Source organism: Nerophis ophidion, linkage group LG28 (assembly GCF_033978795.1).
Source record: "Nerophis ophidion isolate RoL-2023_Sa linkage group LG28, RoL_Noph_v1.0, whole genome shotgun sequence".
NCBI lineage: Eukaryota > Metazoa > Chordata > Actinopteri > Syngnathiformes > Syngnathidae > Nerophis > Nerophis ophidion.
In genome coordinates this window covers 15,624,052-15,639,399 of record NC_084638.1, presented here as the reverse complement: position 1 = coordinate 15,639,399, position 15,348 = coordinate 15,624,052, and the positions used below count along the sequence as shown (strand labels likewise).

General features: G+C 41.5%; 1 protein-coding gene across 2 annotated transcripts; it reads right to left on the bottom strand.

The window, feature by feature from the left end:
• Window positions 1–3,054: 3,054 nt before the first annotated feature.
• On the bottom strand, window positions 3,055–13,897 carry LOC133545231 (gastrula zinc finger protein XlCGF17.1-like). 2 transcript variants are annotated; one of them, XM_061890623.1, is made up of 2 exons: window positions 13,240–13,897; window positions 3,055–5,846 (listed from the first exon to the last, which is right to left on the bottom strand). In XM_061890623.1, the coding sequence occupies exon 2, from the start codon at window positions 5,629–5,631 to the stop codon at window positions 4,660–4,662; it is 972 nt and encodes a 323-aa protein (XP_061746607.1). In that variant the 5' UTR covers window positions 5,632–5,846; window positions 13,240–13,897; the 3' UTR covers window positions 3,055–4,659. The 2 variants fall into 2 exon arrangements, with proteins under 2 accessions (XP_061746607.1, XP_061746608.1); XM_061890624.1 differs by having other exon boundaries at window positions 13,838–13,895.
• Between the last annotated feature and the right edge of the window lie 1,451 nt (window positions 13,898–15,348).

The window sequence follows — 15,348 nt, the reverse complement described above, 5'->3', positions numbered from 1 at the left end:
CCACTATACTAGATCTACTATATCTACTCCAATACACAATATTCTACTATATCTACTCCACTATACTAGACTTTACAATATCTACTCTATCTACTCCACTATACTAGATCTACTATATCTACTCCACTACACAATACTCTACTATATCTACTCCACTATACTAGACTTTACTATATCTACTCTATCTACTCCACTACACAATACTGTACCATATCTACTCCACTATACTAGACTCTACTATATCTACTCCACTACACAATACTCTACTATATCTACTCCACTATACTAGACTCTACTACACTTACTCCACTACACAATACTCTACTATATCTACTCCACTATACTAGACTTTACTATATTTATTCTACTATATCTACTCCACTATACTAGACTCTACTATATCTACTCCACTATACTAGACTCTACTCTATCTACTCTATCTCCACTTTACTAGATCTACTATATCTACTCTACTATATCTACTCCACTACACAATACTCTACCATATCTACTCCACTATACTATACTCTACTATACCTACTCCACTATACTAGAATCTAGCATATCTACTCCACTAGACTCTACTACTGCGATGAGGTCGCGACTTGTCCAGGGTGTACACCGCCTTCCGCTCGATTGTAGCTGAGATAGGCGCCAGCGCCCCCCGCGAGCCCAAAAGGGAATAAGCGTTAGAAAATGGATGGAATGGATGGACTCTACTCCACTATGATACATCTACTATATCTACTCCACTACACAATACTCTACTATATCTATTCCACTATATTAGACTTTACTATATCTACTCCACTAGTCTATACTATATATATTCCACAATACTAAACTCTACTATACTTACTCCACTAAACTAGACTCTATTATATCTACTCCACTATACTAGATCTACTCCACTATACTAGACTCTACTATATCTACTCCACTATACTATATCTACTATATATACTTCACTAGTCTATACCATATCTATTCCACTCTGCTAAACTCTACTATACTTACTCCACTACACTAGACTCTACTATATCTACTCCACTTTACTAGACTCTACTGTATCTACTCCACTATATTAGACTCTACAATATATACTTCACTATACTAGACTAAACATTACTAGACTCTACTATATCTGCTCTATAATTTACTCATTAACTCCACTATACTAGACTCTACTATACAATCTACTCAATGAACTGCATTACACTGGACTCTACTATATACACTAGCTACCCTACTATATCTACTCAATTAAACTGTGCTGTACCCTACACTACTACATCCCCTCCACTAAACTGTACTAGCCTTTACTATATCTACTCTAGATACTGTATAAATGGTAAATAAAAAGAGAATACAACGATTTTGCAAATCCTTTTCAACTTATATTCAATTGAATAGACTGCAAAGACAAGATATTTCATATTCACACTGAGAAACTTTATTTTTTGCAAATATTAGCTCATTTGGAGTTTGATGCCTGCAGCATGTTTCAAGAAAGCTGGCACATGTGGCAAAAAAGACTGAGAAAGTTGAGGAATGCTCATCAAACACTTATGTGGATCCTCCCTACAGGAGAATAGGCTAATTGGGAACAGGTGAGTGCCATGATTGGGTACAAAAGTAGCTTCCATGAAATGCTCAGTCGTTCACAAACAAGGACGAGGCGAGGGTCACCACTTTGTCAACAAATGACTGAGCAAATTGTTTATGAACAACATTTGTCCACCAGCTATTGCAAGGAATCTAGGGATTTCACCACCTATGCTCCATAATATAATCAAAAGGTTCAGAGAATCTGGAGAAATCATTGAATGCCCGTGACCTTGGATCCCTCAGGCGGTACTGCATCAAAAAGCGACATCTGCGTGTAAAGGATATCACCACATAGGCTCAGGAACACTTCAGAAAAACCACTGTCAGTAACTACAGTCAGTCGCTGCATCTGTAAGTGCAAGTTCAAACTCTACGATGCAAAGCCACAGCCATTTATCAACAATACCCGGAAATGCCGCCGAACTCATCTAAGATGGACAAGTGGAAAAGTTTTCTGTGGGTCTGACGAGTCCACATTTCCAATTGTTTTTTGGGAACTGTGGTTTCTCTTGAGATGGCTTCAACAGTGTGACACATTTTAATATTGTACAGAGTGTTTGAAGAAATCTGGAGCACCTGATCCAAAGATTATTCGAGTCGTAGAATAACTTAATTTTCGGGTTGCTCCAATTGGACCATCCATCATTTTCCAAACAAAGAGTCGACCATCAGTGCCTCTCTATGTGTCGATCCAAAGAAGACAAGAAAAAACCGCTACGCTGCACACTGAGCAACTGAAAGGTTTTTCCCCCCGTGTGCGTCTTCATGTGCGAGAGCATGTTCACCTTTTGGGAGAAGCTCTTGCCACAGTCCGAGCAGCTGAAGGGTTTCTCTCCGGTGTGCATCCTCATGTGCCGGTTCAGAGAGGACGTCTGGGCGAACGCGCAGCCGCACGCTGAGCAAGTGAAGGGTTTCTCCCCTGTGTGCGTCCTGGCGAAGGAGAGCACGTGCGCCCGTTGCGCGAAGCGCTTGCCGCAGACCGAGCAGCGGAAAGGTTTCTACCCCTTGTGCATCCTGACGTGCGCCAGCATGGTTGTCTTCTGGGAGAATTGTGAGGCTCAAACGGAACATCTGAACGGTTTTCTTTGGGCGTGCGTTCTCGAGTGAGAGTCCGCGTTTGCGTGGGTGTGCGACGTTGCGTCGTCGCTTTCTGGTAGTGGAGCTAAGAGCGTGTCCGTGTGTTGTGTTGGAGGCTTCGCCGCTCCCCGCTCCTCATTTTCACATTTGCCCTCACCATCTTCACTTTTCACAGAGACACCAGTCACTGGGGACCCCTTTGGTCCGTCAAGATGCTCTCCCTCTCCTCCTTTTCTTCTTTAACGTAGGGGGACTGATGCTTCTACTCTTCCTCTTTAATGCCGGGGTACCATGGCTTGAGAGGAAGATGTTCTGCATGGACACAAGGACAAACGCACCAACCAAAAAAAAAGGAAGCACAGGCGGAGGCAGCATCATGCTATCTTTTATTTGGATGGTAGGATAGAAACAAATACAGGGAAATTAAGGGTGTTTAAATGTGGTGATATCCTTTACACACTGATGTCACTTTTTGATGCAGTGATTTCCACAGATTCTCTGAGCTTTTTGATGATATTACAGACCATAAATGGTGAAAACCAAACTTCCCGCATGATGATGCAAGTTTTGGGTGTATAAAATATACATGTTTCATATTAGGAAAAATATTTTTTTCAGATAGCAGGTGTCAAACTCACGTCAGAGGACCGCTTGTATGAATATCTCGTTAAACAATTATACCTAATTTTCAAGTATTTTTTTTGCGAACCAAAAATATATTGTAGATGATTAGGAATATTTTGTGAAAGAATAAATTAGTTTAGCATGGAAGTGCTTTTATTGAGGCACATCATCATGAGGGCCACATTAAATGGAGTGGCGGGGCAGATGTGGCCTTGAGTTTGACACTTGTGTTGTGTACAGAGCGGTCAAGTGAACGTGTTTTTCTACGTCAACCAGCAAGTTTTTGTATGGGAAAAATTTAGACATTAAGTCGGCTCTTACCGGAGACTTCAGTGGATTACTGGACCTCCTCCTGCAGCTCAAAAAGGCAGCTGTGATTTTGGCTCCTCGGCTTCTCTCGGAGACACTGGCGTTCACCGCAGCCATCCGACTTTGAGGTAAGACTTTAGAATCTCACTAAAATACTATTAACACAATAAGCAGATAAGGGATTTTCCAGAATTATCCTAGTAAATGTGTCTAATTACATCTGAAACGCTTCCACTGCCGCCGCACGGAGCAGTCGCTTTTTTTTGTGTGCTTCATTCTAACTTTCCTCATCCACAAATCTTTCATCCTCGCTCAAATTAATGGGGTGATCGTCGGTTTCTCGGTAAGAATAGCTCTTGCTGCTTGAGGCTATGATTATATACATTGTGAGTATGTCGGGAGCCCTACAACCCGTGACGTCACGCGCACATCGTCTGCTACTTCAAGTAAAGGCAAAGCCATTTTATTATAGACCAAAAGTTGCAAACTTTATCGTCCATGTTCTCTACTAAATCCTTTCAGCAAAAATATGGCAATATCGCAAAATGATCAAGTATGACACATAGAATGGACCTGCTATCCCCGTTTAAATAAGAAAATGTCATTTCGATAGGCCTTTAAATGCTTCTACCGAGGAAGCATCTGTAACTGTTACTGAAAGGGCATTCCAGAGTAAAAAACGGTCTATAGTGAAGTGAAGTGAATTATATTTTATATAGCGCTTTTTCTCTAGTGACTCAAAGCGCTTTACATAGTGAAACCCAATATCTAAGTTACATTCAAACCAGTGTGGGTGGCACTGGGAGCAGGTGGGTAAAGTGTCTTGCCCAAGGACACAACGGCAGTGACTAGGATGGCGGAAGCGGGAATTGAACCTGCAACCCTCAAGTTGCTGGCACGACCACTCTACCAACCGAGCTAAACCACCCCACCCTATAGCCCGCAGACTTCTTTTGGGCTCTGGGGATCACTAATAAACTGGATGTTTGCTATTAAAACAATTGAAAAGTAACTCAAAGTTAATGAAACTTTCAGGCCATGTCAGAAATGGGATAAGGAACAAGTGATTAGACTTTGCTGTTGGTCCCGATCGTCATTTGAGTTCTGCCTGAGAGACGCGGAGCGCTTTTCGACTTTACTGCCGCCCTTCTCATCAGCACACACGCGTCCGTCAAGTTGGTACCCATCAAATAATCTTTCATCACACACGCTGCAAATCAACACTTTTCCCCCGGTGTGTCTTCGCAGGTGTTTCTTCAAAGAGTTTCTCATTTTATAGCGAGCGCCGCAGATGGAACAGGAATGAGGTCTTAATCTGCTGCGTTTTTTTGCGTGCACTTCCAAAAGATCCTTCCTCGTAAAAGAGGAGTTGCAGATTGAGCAACGGAAAGGTTTCTCCCCGGTGTGCGTTTTCATGTGTCGATTCAGCGTGGCGCTTCGAACGAAACCTTTCCCGCACACCGAGCAGGTAACAAGTTTCGCTGCGGGGTGTGTTCTCATGTGTATTCTCAGACTTTCTTTCCGTGTGAATGCCACGCCACACACTGAACAGGAAAAACGTTTCTCTTGTGTGTGGGTTCTCGCGTGTTTTGTCAGGTCCGCTTGTACGCTGAACACTTGACTACACGCCGAGCACGGGAAGGAATTCTCTCCGGTGTGATTTTTCCTGTGTCTCTTTAAAGACTTTTTGAGGGCAAACGTTTTGTCACAATGAAAACACTCGAAGAGAGTTTCGTCAGGGCCCCACGTCTTGTCGTCTTTACGGTCTTCAACATCGGCGTCGGAAAAGTGCCACATGGTCTCCTCGCTATCTGATGGTGGAGCTGCGATCTTGTCTGCTTGTGATCCTCCATCAGCTTCTGTTGTCATGTGTTGAGTTGGAGGCTCCGCCTCGCTCTTCTCCTCACTTTCCCCTTCAACCTCACCATCTTCACCCTTCACAGGGACACCAGTAACTGAAGACTCCTCCAGTCCTTCAACATCCTCTCCCTCCGGACTGATGCTGTGTTCCATCGCTTCTTCTTTAATGTGGGAGGGCTGGGGCTCCTCTGCTTCTTCTTTAATGTGTTGGAGCTGGGGCTCCTCTGCTTCTTCTTTAAAGTGCTGGCGCCGTGGTACCTCTCCTCCCTCTTTAATGTGTCGGGAACGTAGTACCTCTTCTTCCTCATGTATGTGGGGGAACTGTAGTACCACCTCCGGCTCATGAGGTAGAGGTTCTTCATCGAGGTCTGCAGGGACAGGGGAAAACATACATTCTTTAGAAAAAGTCCAGCTCATCAGGTCCCCCTCACAGCAGTCAGGATACTTCCAGCTTACACATGGAGAAGACCTTCGGGGGAATGCCTTCCCAGGCCAACGTCCAATCCACCTTATTCATATAAAAACATCCTAAAAGTCATTGCTGCACTCTTTAATGGTCGACGCCCTATGTGAAAGTGTTCCGTTCTTCCTCTGAATAAGTCATACACACACAGGAAATAATGTACCTCATGCCAGCCTGCACGCAGTAGTACTAGTGATGAGCTCCCCCTGCTGGTGAACTATAATTTGTGATTTTCACATTCATCCTAAGAGACATGTCTGCCCTGAAAAAAAAAAGCCTTAGGGCTGGGGTTTTGGGGATGAAGAAAATTTACAATCAAATCAAATTACCGTAATTTCCGCATTATAAGGCGCACCGGATCATAAGGCGCACCTTCAATGAATGGCCTATTTTAAAACTTTGTTCATATATAAGGCACACCGCATTATAAGGCGCATAGAATAGATGCTACAGTAGAAGCTGGGGTTACGTTATGTGTCCTTTAGATGGAGCTGCGCTAAAGGGAATGTCAACAAAACAGTCAGATAGTCAGTCAAACTTTATTAATAAATTACAAACCAGCATTCTAACAACTCTGTTCAATCCCAAAAAGAATAAACAGCTGTTTTACAAACCCCGTTTCCATATGAGTTGGGAAATTGTGTTAGATGTAAATATAAACGGAATACAATGATTTGCTAATCATTTTCAACCCATAGTCAATTGAATATGCTACAAAAACAACATATTTGATGTTCAAACTGATAAACTTTATTTTTTTTGCAAATAATAATTAATGTCATGGCTGCAACACGTGCCAAAGTACTTGGGCAAGAGCATGTTCACCACTGTGTTACATCCCCTTTTCTTTTAACAACACTCAATAAACGTTTGGTAACAGAGGAAACTAATTGTTGAAGCTTTAAAAGTGGAATTATTTTCTATTCTTGTTTTATGTAGAGCTTCAGTCCTTCAACAGTCCGGGGTCTCCGCTGTCGTATTTTACGCTTCATAATGCGCCACACATTTACCATGGGAGACAGGTCTGGACTGCAGGCGGGCCAGGAAAGTACCCGCACTCTTTTTTCACGAAGCCAATTTGTTGTAACACTTGTCTTGCTGAAATAAGGAGGGACATGATAACGTTGCATGGATGACAACAAATGTTGTTCTAAAACTGTTCGACAATTTGCTTACAAAGTGGTAACTCTCGCCCCATCCTTTTTTGTGAATTACTTAGCATTTCATGGAAGCTGCTTTTATACCCAATCATGGCACCCACCTGTTCCCAATTAGCCTGCGCAACTGTGGGATGTTCCAAATAAGTGTTTGATGAGCATTTCTCAACTTTATCAGTATTTATTGCCACCTTATCCAACTTCTTTGTCATATGTTGCTGGCATCAAAGTTTAAAGTTAATGATTATTTGCAAAAAACAAAATGTTTATCAGTTTAAACATCAAATATGTTGTCTTTGTAGCATATTCAACTGAATATGGGTTGAAAATTATTTGCAAATCATTCTATTCCATTTATATTTACATCTAACACAATTTCCCAACTCATATGGAATTTTGGCTCCAACACACATATATATATATATATATATATATATATATATATATATATATATATATATATATATATACACATATATATATATATACATATATGTCACGTCCGTTGTGTCCTGAGCAAGACACTTCACCCTTGCTCCTGATGGGTGCTGGTTGGCGCCTTGCATGGCAGCTTCCTCCATCAGTGTGTGAATGTGTGTGTGAATGGGTAAATGTGGAAGTAGTGTCAATGCGCTTTGAGTACCTTGAAGGTAGAAAAGCGCTATACAAGTACAACCATTTATATATATTCATATATATATATACATATATATATACACATATATATACATATACATATATACACATATATATACGCATATATACATATATATACATATACATATATACACATATATATACGCATATATACACATATATATACATATACACACATATATATACATATATATATATATACATATATATATACATATATACACATATACATACATATACATACATATACATACATACATACATACATACATACATATATATATATATATATATATATATATATATCTTGATGGGCTTCACGGTGGCAGAGGGGTTAGTGCGTCTGCCTCACAATACAAAGTTCCTGCAGTCCTGGGTTCAAATCCAGGCTTGTGATCTTTCTGTGTGGAGTTTGCATGTTCTCCCCGTGAATGCGTGGGTTCCCTCCGGGTACTCCGGCTTCCTCCCACCTCCAAAGACATGCACCTGGGGATAGGTTAATTGGCAACACTAAATTGGCCCTAGTGTGTGAATGTGAGTGTGAATGTTGTCTGTCTATCTGTGTTGGCCCTGCGATGAGGTGGCGACTTGTCCAGGGTGTACCCCGCCTTCCGCCCGATTGTAGCTGAGATAGGCGCCAGCACCCCCCGCAACCCCGAAAGGGAATAAGCGGTAGAAAATGGATGGAGAAAATGGATGATTGGATTATCAAGACAATAGTGCTCGATACCGCTTTATACCTGATGATTGAGGGAATCCCTCATGAAACAGCTCTGTAGAGATGAAGTAGTCTTGTGATTTTTCCCACACCTACATATATATATATATAAATATATATAAATATATATATACATATATATATATATATATATATATATATATATATAAATTGCGTATATGTATTGCCCTTACCTCTGGGCTGACACTGAGGGCAACTGTGTTGACCAGTTTGACGCGTGTAAATGATGACAATCCCTTTATTTCTAAGCTAACAAATTAAACCAAATGTATGCTATATAACAAAAGTATGCTGACCTTGGCTGGCATATTGACACAGCATTGTCACAAAAACTTACGTCAGTCACGGCACGACACGACACGTTCAATGACACGGTCGAAAACTGTTGTCTTCCAATCGCCCCGCCCGTGCTCACACCTGTACCCAATTCAAAAGAGGTTACCATGTTAACCACCCCGTATCAACAGTCCCCTCCCTGTCAACACTTCCTGATACTTAACAGGAAGTGGGCGGAGCAATCCATCACCAAAGGAAATTCCGTCTGGGCTGAGGCCAGCATTCAATTAAAGAAAATACAAAAAACAATAAAAAGAAAAAGGAAATTTGGCTCCAACACTCCGGCCCCCAATTGAGAAGGGCAGGATGCCATGAACAATTAAAAATAGAAACAATGGAGCCACAAATATAAACAAATAATCATCTTTAAGTTTGGTTTTTCAGAGCAGCTTTAATGCGCACAATTTCCTGGTCCACATCGTCATCACTTTGTAGTTTCCTCTTGACTCATCTTCAGTCGAGTCCTTATTTCAGGATCCAGGCAACTGACCTCTCAGGGTCTTCCGCTGCGATCCCGTACTCCAACATATCAGCTGGCCATTCCTCCTCTGTTTCTTCAGAAACATTCCCTGATCCACTTCAACTCCTCTTGAGGCTTTGTCTGCAGGATTTTGAGTGGTATTTATATATCGCCATTGTGTGACAGATGTTTGAAATCTTTTATCATCTTTCCCAAACCTCCCTTTCTGACCAAGTATGCGTTGCCTACCAATGCACTGATTGTTAGGCAGGGACACATCATCCTTCTTTTTGAAGGGAAGTTCCAAAGTTTAGTGTCCATCTTGAAGCTTGTACGTATCAGTCTTGACCTTCATGAACTTCAAGCCATCTCCAAAAATGTCCTTTGTGCCCTCCGATGACTGGTTGTTAAAATCATGGTGGTATTGATTGTGCAGCAGCTCCTCCAACTTTGCTATGGAGATCCTGTTGACAGTAGTCGTGGATCAGCCAATCTTACTCCTTTTCTTACTGTGATCAGGAAGGCCGTTAAATGACCCACCCCAATAGTGTCTTAGCGGCATACGTTCCATTTCCACGACTGTTGACCACTTCCCAGGGTTCAAGCAGTTTAGATGCATTGGTTCCAATAAACAGATCTACTTTGGCTTGAATACGAGGAAGAGTGGCGTCATCCAAGTATGGCCATTTAACCAACTCCTCCTCTTCATTGATGAGGTGGTTTGTAGTTACAGGCATCCGTTTTTGGGTGTAGACCTTCAGAAGGTCGTAGAACTGTTGCGCAGGAAGGCTGGAAATCTTTAAGTCTGTCAGCATGTAACTGGAAACTGATGTTGTTTGGCCCATGGTTGGGAGACGGATTTTAGTTTTTCTTAGTTTCAAGTTGAGCTTTGTCATCAAGCTTTCAGAACAAAATGTATCCGTGCTGCCCGGATCCAGGAATGCATAGGTTTGTATGACTGTCTCCTTTGCTGGACTTTATCTCTACAGGCAGAATTGACAGAATTCCGTTTCTGTTACCAGCCCCCTTTTGTCTACATGTTTGCAGAGATATTTGTGCATTACTCACAGACAGTTCCATTGCCTTATTTTGGTTTGCATTTATGTTGTTTGGTCAGAAGGAAAGAACAGACTTGAATGGTTTTGCTTGCATATGTTGCAGGTCAAGCGCTTGTCACAATGCCTGCTAAAGTGTCCAACATTAAGACACCCAAAACAGATTTCTTTCTGTCGTATGAAGGTTATCTTCTCCCTGTGGGTCTTCTCCTCCAACTGAGGACACTGGTCAAGAGTGTGATCCTTAGAGCAGCAAACACAGGAGTTGGTGGTACGAGCAGATGTACTTTGTTTTGGAGCAGGTTTGAATCTGGTTTGATATTCTGCTTCAGGGGTTTTGATATTAACGGTCGTGGAAAAACTGCTACCTTGGAATTTGGGTTTACCTTGTGATTTTATTCCTATCACAGGTTTACTTCCTGTATCTGTGGTGTATTCCTAATGTCTCCAAAGACTGGGTCAGAGACAATTTTCACCTGTCGCTCAATGAATGCAACAATGTCTGAGAACTGAGGTCTGCGATGGTGGTTTTCCAATACGTTGCATGCAAAGACTCTCCAGCTTTCTCGCAACTCGTACGGCAGCTTGAAGATAGCAGTTTTCATGTTTGCTGGCATATTTAGTTACTGCATGTACTGCACGTTTTCCATGGCAGTGCAACATTCTCAAAGGTACAGTGAGTAGGCTTGCAGAGCTCTCACATCTTCAGACTTCACCAAAGGCCAGTTAAACACTTTCTTTATGTAAGCTGCTGTTATCTGGTACTGGTCACCAAAGTGTTTTTCCAACAAATACTTTGCCATCTCATAGCCTCTATCTGGGGGCATGTGTTGACAGCTACGCACCAGTTCTTTAGGTTGACCCCTAGTGTACATTTACAGACAGTACAGACAGTCTCCTTTGTTGCTTGCGTTTTTCTCAATGCATTGCACAAATGCTCTGACAAAGGTTCTGTACAGTAATGGATTACCATCAAAATAGGGAATCTGCCTTGGTGGGAGTATAGATGAGAAGTTTGCAACGACATTTGCAATGTTGCAATCTCATTTTGCCTGTGCAATAAATCATGTAAAGTGGGGTTGCCATTGGTTGGAGGGGAAATGTTAGTTTGCCTTGATTGCTGTACAGGAGGTTTCCATGTGGGTTGTAGGGCTATGGTTCTGTACTGTATTCCAAGAGACCTGCTGCTGTTTTGGTAAAGAAGGTGGTGGTTGCAGTTGTACCTGAATGGGTTTAGGGTGCGAAAGCATTAACTGTTGCTCCTGCCAAAATGTGGGTGGTTGAATGGGAGGTGGTGTCCTATATTGTAGTTGCCATGCTGTTATTTGTTGTTACTCAGATGGATGGTGTAAAAACTGTGGTGGAGGTGGTGGTGAAGCTTGGCATGACTGCTGCTGTGTGAGGGGTTGATAGTCTTGAGCCTGGGGTATTGAGAGTGACTGGTGGTTCCTTGGTTCTTTTTAAGTAGGAGCTCATGCCATCAGATGCTGTTTGTGAGGAAGACTAAATGCTGGAAGCTTTTAAAACTGCTAATTTTGCATCAGCAGCTGCCAATTGAGCATCCAGGTCCATCATTTCCTTTTTCTTTCTGATCTTTTCTTCCTCCTCTTCCAATTTCCTTTTGATCTGTGACTCATCTTCCAATTTCTTTTTGATCTGTAGTGACTCTTCTTCCAATTTCCTTTTGATATTTTCCTCGTCCTCTTCCAAGGCATGTTTTTCTTTTAGAGCTGCAGAACGGTCAGCGAGGGCAGCCCTTTCGGCCTCTGCCAGTCTACGAGCTGAGGAGGTGCAACTCCAATGTGATTTGTGACTTATAACATTACTAATGCTGTCATTTGGATACATTTCGATTTCCAAATCTTTAAAATTTTCCAGGGTTGGTGTTTTCATCCAGGTGTTAACATGCTCAATAAAGTCATTTACATTGATTAATTTGGCTTTGTAAAATATGTCGTGTTTGATTTGGTCCTCCTTAGGTAGAATTGGTCGGAGAGATTTGTGTGCACTTGCAGCTTCCTTTATAACATTGAGATATTTGGTGAAAGCAGATTGCACTTCCATTTTGTCCTCTCCATTTTCCATCATTTCCATGATATGTTTCTGCATGTTGCTTGCCTTGTTTAATTTGGATCTTCTCTCCTTCTGAAGTGTTTCAATTCTGTACATCAGGGCTTTTGGTGTCATTTTCACTGTGCGTTTTTTTTACATCAGATGTTTGATCTGTCTCCACCTGTTTTTCCATCTCTGCAGGCTGTGACAGATTTTCAATCATTTCTGACAACTCAGCCTGTTAGGGTTCCATTTGACCTTTAATTGTGTCACCAATTGAATGTGATACTTTTGACTCCAATAACGCATGATCATGCATTTCCAAAGCATCATATTTTCCTTTCCCAGGTTCAATGATTATACACAACGCACAATTCAAAATCAGATCAAATATATGGAAACCTTGTTAATGTCACTCAAAACACCAAACATCAAAACCACAATTATTCATTTGCATTTGTTCAAACCAAAACCTCACCCACGAACGGGGTTGCACAAGGTATCATAAAACACCACCTTGTATTTTAAATGTACCCACGAACGGGTTGCAATCATGCACAAAACCTCATAGAAAATACCCACTCACGGGTATTTCATTGCTTTCGTCCTCTCCAAAGTTCTCATAGTCATCATTGTCACCGACGTCCCACGGGGTGTGAGTTTTCCTTGCCCTTATGTGGGCCTACCGAGGATAATTTAGGGCTATATAAGTAGACATTGATTGATTGATTGATAATTAACAATGAATATAAACCACCAATGCATTGGATTTTTTGTTGCTTGTCTTTGTGTGCACACACTGTTATATGGCCATATATTAACCCGTGTAGTGCGCTACATACCTTTACTTGATGCTGGCTCGTGACTTTGTTCTTGTATTCAAAATATTGTCTTCGAAAAGAGTACACAACTTCAAACAGCGCTGCTCAGCTGTCCTTCCAAACTGTGAGGGCCGTGGCCGCCGTGGCTGTTGTTCGATCAGTGCGGCGTCCTCAATCTGCCTGCCGCTGCGTTGCTCCTGGCTCGAAACGACGATCCCGTCCTCTGTCCTCCCGTCTCCTGGTCCAAACAAGGCGCAAAGAGCCGGCTTGTGGCCGAACACCGTCAGACAGCGTGCGCTCCAGGTGCAAACGCTGCGCGTTGATGCAGTCTAATTACTTCCTGTCTTTAATGAAGTGTCCACTGTGTGTCTTACTGATGTTCAAACTTAGTCCTTTTCCAAAACAAACGAAGACTAAAGTTTTCGACTTACTTGTACAGCCCTTACCTCTGGGCCGATACTGAGGGCTACTGTGTTGACCAGTTTGACGCATGTAAATGATAGAATGTCCAGTAAATGATAGAATGTCTAGTTTTGTGTTTGGATATGACAATCCTTTTATTTCATGCTATCAAAATTAAATCAAAATGTAGGCTACATATAACAAAAAGTATGCTGACCTTGAATGGCACATTGTCACTGCATTGTCACGACAAGTCACGGCACGGCACGGCACGGCACGGCACGGCACGGCACGGCACGACACGGACACGGCACGCTCAAAAACTGTTTGTCCTCCAATCGCCCTGCCCGTGCTCACACCTGGACCCAATTTAAGGAGGTTACCATGGTAACCACACCATAGCAACAGTCCCATCCCTGTCAACACTTCCTGGTTCTTAACAGGAAGTGGGCGGAGCAGACCGCCGAAAAGGAAATTTCACATGAGCTGCGGCCAGCAATCAATTAGAGAAAATAAAATAAAAACAATATAAACAAATAAGAAGATTTGGCTCCAACACTCCGGCCCCCAATTGAAAAGGGCAGGATGCCATGAACAATTCAAAATAAAATCAATACAAACAAACAAGGAATTTTGGCTCCAACATATATATATATATATATATATATATATATATATATATATATATATATATAGGTGGCAGCAGAGGCTCCATGTATTACCTGAAGAAAAATTTTACTTCTGACCTTTCCACATTATTTATCTCATCTTTACTGCTGGAGTTCAGCTCACTGAGGATGTAAGCTCCATTTTGGTATTTTATGTATCTTTAATTATTCATAAACAGGCTAAAAACAAACCATCATTATCATTACTTCCTCATTTTTTACACTCTTTACCAATTCAAACAATTCCAGCATGAAAACATTCAGGATGTTCATACAAACAATATTACACATCACAAAACGTACCACTTTAATACATGATCAATGATAAATGGGTTGTACTTGTATAGCGCTTTTTTACCTTCACGGTACTCAAAGCGCTTTGACACTACTTCCACATTTACCCATTCACACACACATTCACACACTGATGGAGGGAGCTGCCATGCAAGGCGCTAACCAGCACCCATCAGGAGCAAGGGTATTATGGTATTAATATCATACATTATTACATTAAATATTCACATGTTAATGAAAATGTTTATTTCCACTCAGGGATTAAAAAAGTATTTCTGATTCTGATAATTTCATCACTCTCATAAAGCCTTTAAAGATGAATATGTTTTTTACCATAGCTCAGCTTCACAATGTTGGAATATTGACTGCTGATATTAATATTCTTCTATTGTATAGAATATTACACTTTACTCTTTTTCTTTGCGCAAATGAACAAGATGAATGTGTCTTTAATTTTCACTACTGAGTGTAACTGTAGATAATTATGTATATAATAATTTCCATTCTTCACCTTCATTACCGCTTTATTCAACTCTCCATCCATCCATCCGTTGTCTACTGCTTATTCCCTTTGGGATCGCGGGGGACGCTGGTGCCTATCTCAGCTACAATCGGGCGGAAGGCGGCGTACACCCTGGACAAGTCGCCACCTTATCGCAGGGCTGATTCAACTCTCATCTTATTTTATAAGATGAGAGATATAAGATGAGACCATAACAAAGTTGGCTCCACATCAATAAACTGTCATTAAACTTCAATAAAACTA